At 57.4% G+C, this 12,456-nt stretch overlaps 1 protein-coding gene across 1 annotated transcript in view; it reads left to right on the forward strand.

Annotated features, from left to right (window-relative positions):
• The first annotated feature begins 625 nt into the window (after nt 1-625).
• Nucleotides 626-12,456, forward strand: part of LOC135317012 (germ cell-less protein-like 1) — a 109,929-nt gene continuing 98,098 nt past the window's right edge. Inside the window, exons 1-2 of the mRNA XM_064472525.1 lie at nt 626-999; nt 1,127-1,310. Of these exons, the coding sequence (XP_064328595.1) occupies nt 626-999; nt 1,127-1,310 (558 nt within the window). The remainder of the gene's footprint in view (nt 1,000-1,126; nt 1,311-12,456) is intronic.

The following is a 12,456-nucleotide window of genomic DNA, read 5'->3' on the forward strand; positions in this document are numbered from 1 at the left end:
GGATTTGGAATGGGGCCGGTGGCGCAGGGGCCCTTGCTAAGGGATCGTGAAGGAGTGGCTCAGTGCAGGAGTGAGGGGAGCACAGAAACCCAAACACAGCATAGCTTCCCCCAGAATTTTCTGGGGTGGTTGGTTTTTCTCCCCCACCCCCCCATTTTATTTGTCACTGACTGGGAGCAGCAATTGTGGCAAAGGGGAGTGGAGCACTACACTGTATGGAAAGTACAAAAATAAGGAAGCCTATATATAATTGCAGTCAGTTACTAAAAATTGCTTCCGGGGCAGAGATTGGTGCACCTCTGGTGCTCCTCATACATCTTGGGTGACTGAATATGGTCCTTCTCTCTACAAGGCCTTTGACTTCAAAAAGGGAAGAGGCAAATTCCTCTTGCAAGGATCAATAATTTGCTGCTTGTAGAGAGATAGGTACATCTATCCTAAAAAAAAAAAAAAAAAAGTAACAATAAAGTCCTGTCTACAGACCAACGAGGAGCGAATTGCTAGGGAGGAAGATCAGTGTCCCCAGTGTAGCAGCTGACTCACTGGAAGGCTCTGCTCTCCTGCTCCCTGAGTGGCCAGAGAACGTGCCAGTACAAGACCAGGAGTTCAAAGAAAATGCGTCCTAATGGGAACAACCAAGCAAAACAAAAGCCATCCTAAATCCACAAAGCAGTACTTCTTACTGGAGGAAAGAGACAGGCTGAAGAACTCGGCTGGTGGGGTCCAAGGTGGCAGTGCTAATGCCATTGCATCCAACAGAGGAATAAGCCAGGCCAGCCAGAGCAGTGACAAAGGTGCCTTTTCTGCCTCACAAGATGACAAGCAGGAGACCAGCCACCTCAAGGGTGTGCATGGCCACAGTGGGTCCTCACACAGCACGGGGAATAAACAGGAGGGACTGGAGCTCTGCGTGCAGTCACAGGGCCATGATCTCATTGCAGTCACAGGCTTTTCAGGAAAGACAGGCCAGCAAGACGAGGTGGGGGAGCTGCTCTTTATGTGAAGGAGCAACTGGAATTTATCAAGCTGTGCCCAGAGGGTGGAGGAAGAATGAGTTGAGAGCTTATGGGGAAAAAATCCAAGGGCAGGGAAATATGGGTGACGCTGTTATGGGTGTTCGCTATAGGCCACCTGATGAGAAAGAAGTCAATGAGTCCTTCTACAGCCAGCTAGAAGTACCCTCACAATTGCAGGCCCTGGTTCTCGTGGGTGACTTCAACCCCCCTGATATTTGCCTGAAAAGCAAGATGGCGAGGCACACACCATCCAGGAGGCTCCTGCAGAGCATTGAGGATAACTTTTTGACACAGGTGCTGGAGGAGCCAACAAGGCAAGATGTGCTGCTGGACCTTATACTAACAAACAGAAGGTCTAGTCAAGGCTGTGAGGGTTGAGGGTAGCCTTGGCTGCAGTGACCGTGAGATGGTGGAGTTCAGAATCCTGTGTGGTAGAAGCAGGGCAACAAGCAGGATTGCAACCTTGGACTTCAGGAGTGCTAACTTTTGGCCTCTTCAAAGACCTGTTTGGAAGAATCCCATGGGTTAGGGCTCTAGAAGGCAGGGGGGTCCAAAAGAGCTGGACAGTATTCAAGGACCACTTCCTCTAAGCTCAAGGTTGGTGCATCTGTGTGAGGAAAAAGTCAAACTGATACCTTAAAAGCTAAAAGATAGAAGGTTCCAGGTCTGGCAGATTGATTATATCACACTCCTACGGACCTGCCCAGGCAAGCGCCATGTGCTCACCATGGTGGAAGCACCCGCTGGCTGGAAGCATACCCCGTGCCCCACGCCACTGCCCGACACACTATCCTGGGCCTGGAAAAACAAGTCCTATGGCGACATGGCACCCCAGAGAGAATGGAGTCAGACAACAGGACTAATTTCTGAAACAACCCTATAGACACCTGGGCCAAAGAGCGCGGCATTGAGTGGGTATATCACACCCCCTGTCACGCACCAGCCTCTGGGAAAATCGAACGATTCACTGGGCTGTTAAAGACTACAGAGAGCAATGGGGGGGGTGGGACGTTCAAACACTGGGATACACATTTAGCAAAAGCCACCTGGTTAGTCAGCACTGGGGGATCTGCCAATAGAGCTGGCCTTGCCCAGGCAGAACCCTTACGTACTGTGGAAGGGGACAGAGTCCCTGTAGTGCATGTGAAAAGTATCCTGGGGAAAACAGTCTGGGTTATTCCTGTCTTGGGTAAAGGCAAACCCATTCATGGGATTGCTTTTGCTCGAGGACCTGGGTGCACTTGGTGGGTGATGCGCGAGGATGGAGAAATCCGATATGTGCCTCAAGGGGATTTGATTTTGGGTGAAAACAGCCAATGAACTGAATGGTAGGGTGCTAATTGCTATATAATGTTGTATGTCATCTCTTCTGTGGTTGCTATATGCCATATCAATGGTATCACGGTAGGAATCTTCCAGTTCGTGGAGAATGAACTTTGATTGAACCAAGCCAAGTGCAGCAGTGATGGAACAAGAACTGACTTCGGCATGCAACAATCCAACACCACACACACCATCTCTCCTGCCCTGAAAGACTGATACGATAGATGGAGCCTGAAGTCACGGACTAAATGAACTGAATAGGCATTTTGTGGACACTTGTGGATATTTTACAGACATTTTACAGGGGTAGTCCATAGACTAGGGGAATGTTATCTGTGAATTATATCAAAGGATGGGAAGGAGTAGGGGGTGGTGAATGAGGCTGTACTGGATAGTGTGGGACCTGAGCATGATGTAAATGGTATGGAATCAGGCGTGGATATTGTCATGGTTTTGGATGGGATGGAGTTTGTTTTCCTCACTGTAGCTGGCGTGCTGTGGTTTGGATTTAGTATAAGACTGATGTTGATGGCACACTGATATTTTGGTTGTTGCTAAGTAATTGTGAATTTGGTGCTAAGTGTTGCCAGGTGGTGCTTGTACAGGTCAAGGATGTTTCCAGCTTCTCATGTTCTGCAGGGGGCGTGGGATGCTGGGGGGGGGCATTGCTGGGGGAGCTGACCTGAGCTACCCTGTGGATATTCTGTATCATATGATGAAATGCCAGGATATCAAGTTGGGGGGCCGGGCTAGGAGGGAGGCAATGGTGCCTTGGGGGCAGGGGGTGTTTGCTGGATGGTTACTTTACTTGATGTTGGTTTGGCTTATTTTTAACATTTCCCCTTCTGCTTTATTTCCTTTTTCTATATATAATTATTATTATGATTATTACTGATTGATTTTACTTATAAAATTCTTCGTATCTCAACACTTGGACTCTCTGCTGCACACCATGCAGGAGGGCAGCGAGGAGGAGGAGCGTGGAGCGAGCCCTTCTTCCCAGAGGAAGGGTGGCAGGGAGAGGCCCCGGAGCAGATCGCCGCAGTGGGGCAGGGATCTCCGCAGCTGGGTCGTGGACCCCACGGACTACGAGCACTCAGCAGGGAGGAGGAAGAGAACTAGCCCTGCGAGTGTTGACTGCGCTCCCAGGCACGGCGCAGCTCCAGGGCCCTCCAAGAGCAGCTGCCAGTCAGCTCGCGCAGCCAGTGCTGCTCAGGAGCAGAGCCTGCCAAAGCAGAGGGAGCAGAGAAGATGCTGTCAGCGGGGCAATGATATCCACAGCCCCCCTGTGGAGCACACGGGGCACCGCCGCTCAGCACGCAAGAGGAAGAGGGAGAGAACAAGTCCTCCGCGTTGTGCCCGAGCCCCAAGAGGCGATGCAGCTCCCGAGGCCCTCCAACGCCGGCTCCAAGGGGGCTCCCGCAGCCAGGGCTGCTTGGGAGCAAACTCAGCGGAGCGCGGAGTGGGGAGCAGATCCCCACGGCACGGCTATGATCCCCACAGCCTGTTTGTGGTCACCATGGACTAGGAGCCCTTAGCAGGGGCAGGGAGAGGGAGAGGGGCAGGAGGAGGAGGGTCTCAGCAGTCGAGAGATGCAGGTGGGACAGGCACTCGGGGCGCTGCAGCGGTGGCGGGGGCAGATTGTGACCCTGGATGCGGGAGGAGCGCAGCATCTGACTCCCGCAATGCCGAAGAGGAGGAAGAATAATCCAGGAAGCAGCCAGACCGCCCCCAGCAGGGACCAAGCTGCACAAAGGGCGCCGGCAGCCCACCCTGTCTCTCCTCCCAGATCTGCCTCTGGCCAGGAAGGACTCAAAGAGAGCTTCCAGAGAGCTGGACGGCTCTGCCGGCTGGCACGCCTGCCCACAGGTCCCTCGAGGAAGAGCTCTAGCCTGCGTTCAGCTTTTGGGATCGCCTTGCAAAAAACAGCGCTCGCTGGGAGGCAACGGGCAGCAAAGCCAAATCCGGCATTAAAAACAGTCGTTGGCCTTGCAGGCGTGAGCTTACGGGGTGTTTTCTTGTCTGGAGGCTTTGGGGCAATTGGCGGAAATAGCCAGCGTGGGAGGTTTGTGGCGTGGGATTTTGAAAGCTGTGTGCTTGCGTGCGCCCGTCTTGCAGTCTCTTCTTTCTAAACACGGCGTTGGAGCCACTCGAATGGAAGTGGGCTGGATGAGCCGACAGCGAGCGGGACTGAAAGGGGCTGAACGGCCGGGCCCAGAGGGTGCCGCTCGGTGGCAGCAAGCCTAGCGCAAGGCCAGGACATAGCGGTGTCTCCCGGGGGTCAGTAGTGGCTCTGGTCGTGCTTCGCCCCTTCCTCACCTAACGTTAGCTCTGCGTGATGGGGCAGAGCGCCTCCTCAGCAAGTTGGCAGGTGTCACCAGCCCGAGAGGAGCTGGCGATTCGGCCAGGGGGTCCTGCTGCCATCCCGAGGCCGAGCTCCGGCACCTGCTTCTGCTCAGCTTCCTTGGAGCCTTTAGTCCTGACAGCAAGGAATGGTGTTTCTTCCTTTCTTCTGCCCCGCCCGCCCCCACCCCGGCACCTTCAGAGGAAGAATGCTATAGAAAGTCAAAGCAGAAAGATCTCTGGCCCGGCCATCTTATGCCCAAGATGCCTTCGGCAAAAGGCGCCCCTCGGGGCACAGGCGCTCTTCAGCCACGTTCAGCCAAGCCAGCCCGCCTGCCGTGGCTCTTTGTGAAGGGTAGCGAATGCCGTGCTGCCCCAGCACACGAGCTGTGGCTGAAGCGTGTGAGTGAGGAGCGGGCACACCCTGCTCAACCTCCAGCTGCCAGGGTGCCCTGCTTTCCTGGGTGGCACTGGGCGCTGCCAGCTCCGGAGCCCTGACCCTGCCCTGAGCTCAGCAGTGAGGTCCCTCTGCACCTAGGAGTGTGGGATGGCTGCCAGCTGGAGGAGCGGTGCTAGAGGAGGCTTGGAAGCAAAGCTGCCTTTGTCCTGCTCGGTGAGCTTGTGGCGTGAGCATTGAATGCGGCGCTTGGCTGCTGGCTGGTGCCAGGGAAAGTGTAGCTGTACGCTTCTACAGGAGAACTTATCTTGGGCCGCATACCTCCGGGACACAGGGCTCTACCCACCCTGGGGACAGTGATGCACAGACACCAATATGATGGATACAAAATGTCTGTTTATTTAGCTGCGTCACGCGCTTATATAGCTCTCGCGGTTCCTGTTCCTGCCACTCCTATGGGGAGGAGTCTATCTTTCCGTCACAGCCCGTGATCTTCCAGTCGCCGATCCCTGTCTATTCCCCTACAGGAAAGGGCTCTGGAGCCTGCTAGTGCTGCTGTGGCAGGGCCCCAGCGTGCGCTGGAAGCAATGCTCCCCGGGCTCCGAGCAGGTCAAGGGGTGAATCCAGGTGCTAAGGCGCTGCCCACCAATGTTTTGGGGAGCTGGAGGGTGAGAGAGGCAGCCAAGGTCAATGCAGCGCAGTTGCTGAGGGCGTTTCTTTGGTAGCTCTCGTTCAGAGTCAGGCTGTGGCTGTAGCTGGTGGGGGGCAGCTCAAACTCCTTGGAAAAGAAGCTGCGAGAGCCCGGGTGCTTTGCTACACCAGTGTCACGGACACAGTCCTGTAGCTGGGCAGAGCAGAAAGGAAAGCCTCAGCGAGCGCAGGTGGCAGGCAAAGGTGCGAGCAGGAGCGCTTCCAGGCCTGGCCAGCGCTTCGTCCGTCTGGCTGTGTGGCTCGGCGAAGAGGTGGGAGCTCTGCCGGCGGACAGACGGCGCTTGGGCAGCAGCGCGTGGGGAAGCCCGGGGGCTGCCAGCTGCTGGCTACAGGAGGTGCCCGGGCTGTGGCGGCTGCTGGCCGCAGCGCGTCCCCATGCGTCCCCGTGTCACAAAGGGGCGGTGATGCGGCACCCGCCCGGCGCTTGTGAGCTCACCCGGCCAGGGCCTGTGATCCTGAGGAGCGGGCCAGCGAAGGCCAGTTGGGCTGAGCTGGCCTTCGGGACAACTCGGCTCCTGCCTTTGCTGCTCGCGCGGCTCCTTTTTTCCAAGCATTCCTCGTTTCCTGCCCACTTCTGCCCAGCTTCCCTCCTCTCTCAAAGGTAACCGTGACGTGACTTGCAGGGCAGATGGCAGAGTAGGTCGCTGTGGGATGAAAGGAGAGGCTGGTCTGTACCTTGCCAGCCCTAGGCTGAGCCATCGCACCTTTGTAGGCTGGCCACACGTGGGCTATGGGTAGCGCTGCTGTTTGGCAGTTGTTCTTTCTTTGCCGTATCCTAGGAGGGGCAAGTAGGGGGTGGGGGGGTGGCAGTGCAGCGTGAGGCGTTGGGCTCAGCCTAGAAGGACGAGAAGCCCACCCTGAGTGCTGCGGTAGGAAGGCTGGCAGAGGAGGAGCACGGCAGCGGGAGCTGCTCAAGTAGCAGCCCAAAGCCGGTCGCTCCTGCACGCAAGGTGGGAAAGCGTGGGCTAGAGAGGCGGCGGGCTGTGTTGCTAACGCTGGCCACAGGCCAGCAGCAGGTCCTCTTCAGAGAAGGTGCCGTGCATTGGAGCCTTTCCCAAGGGCCTTTGAAGGTGCTGTGGACTGGGGCCCTGGGACAGCGCTGGGAAAGGCGTCAGCCTGCAGCTCTGCCGCAGTTCCGAGCACCACCGAAAGAGATTTGAGGGCAGATACCGTTCTGTGGGTTTCGTGTGGCGCTTTTTTAAATCCTTTTGGTGAGCTGCGGTTATTTCTTTGCAATCAGGCGGCAGGCTCGGCGCTGCTCTCTCTCTGGAGCGCCTCCCGACATCCTTTGCCATCCGGAGCCTTCCCCTCTGTTCCCGAGAGGAGCGATGGCCGCAACGGGGAACGACTCCTGTGAGTAGCGGCTTCGCCAGCAGGCTCGTCCTTTGCCAACGCCAAAGGCAACGGGCGCGGCTGGGGCTCCATCCCTGCCTGCTGGTGCGCTGAGAGCCTAGGGCGAATCCTGGGGCGCTTTCCTGCTAGCAGCCAGGCTTACCCAGGTGTTCTCCATTAGAGACAGGAAAGCACCTTGTGTCACTCCTCTGCCGCTAGGCACAAGACACTGAAAGGTGTCCTTGCTGGCAGAAAGGTCTGACAGCAGCAGGGCTGCCTTCTCACCTCTTCCCCAATGTCGTTTCCCTGCAGTCCTTGTCGAGGGAATGGCTCCTCCACAAAGGGTCCTCTTTCCCCCGGAGAAGATTTGCCTGGCCTGGCAGCGCCGACAGGGAGCTGGAGCGGGACTCCACAACCTGGGCAATACGTGCTTCCTCAACTCCATCCTGCAGTGCCTGACCTACACACCCCCTCTGGCCAACTACCTGCTCTCTCGGGAGCACAGCCAGTCGTGTGAGTACTTTGATGAACAGCTCCTCGTTCGTTGGGCACTTGCCAAGGGTTCCCAGCACCTGGAATTCAGCTTAGGAGCAAAGCCGCCCTCCTTTCTCAACCCGCCGAGTTGGTCGTCTTTGACCACTCAAGCCCAGAAGCCGCTTGTCCTGTCCAGGTGTCTCTTTCCCCTTCAGAAAGGCGCCTCTTTGTAGCCCCGCGTCTTGGTCCCAGCTCCTGCAAGTTAAACCCTCTTTGCCTGTGGCACAGACAGGCTCTGTCAGCGAAGCAGCGTCCTTCTGAAGAGTGTCTTCTGCGCACTCGAATGTCCTGGGCTTGTTGGGACGTGGGGGCCTTGGGAGGGGTGGAGGCCGCTCCTGGGACTCCAAGGTCTGTGTGAGGTTTCCCGTTGCTATGGCTATTTTGCTAAGCGGAGAAGCTTGCTTCCCTCCCGCCTCCCTCTTCAGGTCGTCAGCAAGGCGTCTGCGTGATGTGCAGGATGGAAGCGCACGTGAACAGCGTCTTGCGTTCCTCAGGCAGTGCCATCGAGCCCTGGGGTGTCGTCAGCGTTCTGACATGTAAGTCGTTTCAGGTGCTTTGCCATGTCTCCGTCTGTTCGCGGAGGAGAGAAGGACTAACTTCCTCTTTCTTAGGCATAGGAGAACATTTCCAGCTGGGCGTGCAGGAAGACGCCCACGAGTTCCTCCGCCTTGCTGTCGATGCCATGCAGAGCGCTTGCCTGAGCGGAAGCAGCGAGTAAGCACAAGCAAATTGCCTTTCCAATGCTCCCGAGCCCTTTGGACTCCTTGAGGTGCTCCCATCAAGGAGAACCTACGCCCAGGGTTTTCAGGCCAAGTAAAACTCCTGGAGGAGGTGACTCTCTGCCCCTTACCGTTTCTTTCCAGCTTGGACATCTCTTCCCAATCGACTACCGTCGTCCATCAAATCTTTGGGGGCTCTCTGAGATCCAGAGGTACTGCTCCCCACCTGTTGTTCCCCTTGGGACTGGCTGTGCCCTTCTGCCTGCTGCCTGTGATAAACAGCTGTACGTCTGACTGGCGCAGTAGGTAGGAGGAGCATGAACGGGCACGGTCGACCTCCCCTATCGCTGAGCGTTTCGGTTTGCCTTCCAGTCACGTGCTTGAGCTGCAAGGCAGTTTCCAGTTCCTACGAGGCCTTCCTGGACGTTCCTTTGGACGTGAAAGTAAGAGGGCTTGTCGCTTGTGCTTCGGGGCATCCCAAGGCCCCTGTAGCTTTCCAGAATCAACGCGGTTGGCTTAACAACGCCTCCTGTGACCCGAAGAGAGCTTGGTGGTGGGCGGGAAGCGGAATGGCCCGAGTCCCTCTGGGGAGGCCGTGGCAGCGGTCTGCCTGTGGGTGCTGGCTTGAAGGCGGGCGAGTGGGAATTGTCCTCTCTGCACCCTGGACGTCCTCTCAGCCTTCTTCCCTTTGCCCTCCCTCAGCAGCCGTCTGGCTCCTGGCCTGGCGGGTGGTATTGTTTTCCTTGGTGGTGACCCTGCACACCCTCGGTAGCTGAACTGTGCAGCGCCACAGAGAGGTGGCTCTCGGTAGCCTTGGGAATCCCTTGGGAAGGAGGGCGATGTTCAGCCCCAAAGGCTCGTCCCGTCTCCTTCCGGACGCTGCTTGCAGGCTGAGGGCGGGTCTCCTCAGCGTCGTCTAGCTAGGTTTTTGCGTAAACTCCTAGGAGGTGTTTGGGTGAGGGTGTTTCCCGCAGCTCAGTGCTCTCCTTTCTCACTCCTCCAGGCAGCCTCTTCTGTCACCGGTGCTCTGGAGGGCTTTGTCCGACCTGAGCGGCTGGAGGGCGAAAACTGCTATCGGTGTAGCCAGTAAGATGAACGCTAACGTCCTAATCGTACTAGATCCTGCGTGAAGGTGCTGCGTGTCGCCGAGCATAAGCCGTCGTTTCGTGTAGGCTTAACGCACAAGGAGACGACGCAGCTGGCTTTAGCGTGGCCTTACAGTGCTGAATAGTTTTAAAATAGCGCAAGGATGTGTGAGACGGGAAGGGTTGTCTGGCCTTCCGGGGGGAAGAAAGGCTGCGTCGCAGGGTGCGTTTCAGCCCTCGCCTCTGTGCTTGCTTCCAAGGTGTGAGAGGATGGTCGCCGCCTCCAAGAGGTTTACAATCCATCGCGCGCCCATGGTTCTCACGGTGTGCCTGAAAAGGTTTGACGATTTCACCGGCGGGAAGATCAGCAAGGTGTGTACGCAGCTGGAGCGCAACTTCCTCTTCCTGGCGCAGGGGGTTTCCCAAAGCAGCGGGGCCTTTCGCCGGCTGTTGGCGTTGAGGTCTTTGCGTTCCCTTGCCAGGAGAGGAGAGTTCCCGCGGGAGGAGAAGCGCGTGCCCTGCTCCGGCAGAGCTGCTTTGGCCGAGAACAGTTTCCTGCCACCCAAACCACGCCCCGTAGCTTTAGGGAGCGCCGAGTTGCCGTCAGCCCCAGAGATGTCTTTCTACGCCTCTAGCCCTTAGTCTTGGAAGGCTAGTTCACGTAGTATTTCAGGATGGCTTCTGAGCCCTCTTGCTCTCTCCGTAGGTTGTGGAGTACCCCGAGTACTTGGACCTTCGCCCGTACATGTCTCACGCAGCTGGGGAGCCCCTCCTCTACTCCTTATATGCTGTCGTGGTGCACCGCGGTCCCAGCTGTTATCACGGACACTATTTCTGCTACACAAAGGTAAAGAGGGACGTCCTGCCTAGCAAGGCAGGGCAAAATCTACCCTGCCGAAGACACGCTTTCACGGCAGTGTTACTGGCAGCCGAGGGTCTTGGCGAGAAGGTCTCCTTAGGGGCCGGGCTGGGTTGGTTTTGGCTTTCTCTTGGTTCTGCAGTTCTCTGCCTGGGTTGGTGGAGGCACCGTGCCGTTCATCTCCAGATACCGACGCCTTTCTTTGCAGGCCAGCAGCGGAGCGTGGTATAAGATGGACGATGAGTCTGTGGATCGTTGTGGCATCGACACCGTGCTCAGGCAGCAAGCGTATCTGCTGTTTTACATCAGGTAATAAATAACAAGCGGTACTAAAACCTGTTTAGAATCGGTTTCCTCTCCTGGTTTGTGCTGATTTTCTTCTCATCCCCCCGAGCGTTTCTCTCACAGGAGAGCGAGTACAGGCCGCCCCATTCAGCGCTGTCAGAGCTGAGCTACCCCACGTCAGTGGTTATCTTTCCCTAGCGGGCTTTAGGCTGGTGCTGCTTGCCTGCTCTGTGAAGCTGGCTGACGTAGGGAAGAGTACTTAAAGGGGGCCTACAGGCGAGGTGGGGAGGGACTCTTTATCAGGGAGTGTGGTGGTAGGAAGAGGGGGTCCGGTTTGAAAGCAAGGGAGGGTAGGTTTTGGTTAGCTATCTGTTAGGAAGAAATCCTTGAGGGTGAGGGTGGCGAGGCCCTGGCACAGGTTGCCCAGGGAAGCTGTAGGTGCCCTCTCCCGGGAGGTGTTGGAGGCCAGGCTGGACGGGGCTTTGAGCAACGTGGTCTGGTGGAAGGTGTCTGTGGCCAGGGCAGGGGAGGTGGAACGAGGTGATCTTTCAGGTCCCTTCCAGTCCAAACTGCCTGATGATTCTACGATTCTATGAAATGGAGGCCATAGGGGTTATAAAGACGAGGCCTTGCTCCGACAGGGGGATTGGGGAAGACCCCAGCTGAACTTGCCAGAATGCCATTTGTGGCCCTGGTTGCATCTTCCCTCTGTCGTAGAAACCGCTCCCACAAAAGGACTGAAGCCGAGAGGAGGCTGCAAGAAGAGCCCTAAAGAGAGATGCCTCTCTTTGTTTTTATTCTCCAGGTGCTCTGATCGGAAAGCTGGCGAAATGGCTGCTTCCTCACCGGCACCATCGTATGCCCCTTCCTTCCCCAGCCTGTGGGGGTCCAGCAGGAAGCAAGTGGGTTCTGTGGGAGCAGAGGGTGAGCCTCGACAGACCAAGGTAACCCCGGGGAGGTGGCTGAGGGCAGCACGTGGGCAGTGGGCTTCTTTCTGGCATCTTGGCATCGCTCTCTTTTCCCTGGCACGCGGCACCGCTGTTGACAGTTGCGACGCTGCTCCCTCTCAAAGCACCCCCCCTAGATCCGTCCCATTGGTGCGCCTTTGGCCCTTCCGCCTCTGCAGCCCTCCAGGAGAGGCTCTGGAAGGCCCTTAGCTGTCCCCTCAGGCACCTTCTGGGGCTTCCCGCGGCTCTGCTCCCTTGAGGAGGGAAGGGCAGGACCCTATCCCAGCTCTCCTTGCAGGACGTGGCAGCGGGCATGGAGGACTCTCCAGGGGACAGCGGCTCCTCCGCAAGAGCCAGCAGCAGCCAGCCCACCTGGGCAGGTGCACGGGAGGCATCTGCAGGCTGGCTGGGCCCCATCTGGCCAGGCAGGCTCAGCATTGCCTCCTGCGTGGGCTTCTGCTGGCATCGCTTCTTCTGCAGCTTGACAAGGCTGGTGTCCAGAAGGAAAGCTGACTGCCTGGTCTGCTCTCCGCCCTCGGGCCGTCTGCTGCACACCATGCAGGAGGGCAGCAAGGAGGAGGAGCGTGGAGCGAGCCCTTCTTCCCAGAGGAAGGGTGGCAGGGAGAGGCCCCGGAGCAGATCGCCGCAGTGGGGCAGGGATCTCCGCAGCTGGGTCGTGGACCCCACGGACTACGAGCACTCAGCAGGGAGGAGGAAGAGAACTAGCCCTGCGAGTGTTGACTGCGCTCCCAGGCACGGCGCAGCTCCAGGGCCCTCCAAGAGCAGCTGCCAGTCAGCTCGCGCAGCCAGTGCTGCTCAGGAGCAGAGCCTGCCAAAGCAGAGGGAGCAGAGAAGATGCTGTCAGCGGGGCAATGATATCCACAGCCCCCCTGTGGAGCACACGG

The sequence above is a fragment of the Phalacrocorax carbo genome, chromosome 24 (assembly GCF_963921805.1).
Source record: "Phalacrocorax carbo chromosome 24, bPhaCar2.1, whole genome shotgun sequence".
In the NCBI taxonomy this organism is placed as follows: Eukaryota; Metazoa; Chordata; class Aves; order Suliformes; family Phalacrocoracidae; genus Phalacrocorax; species Phalacrocorax carbo.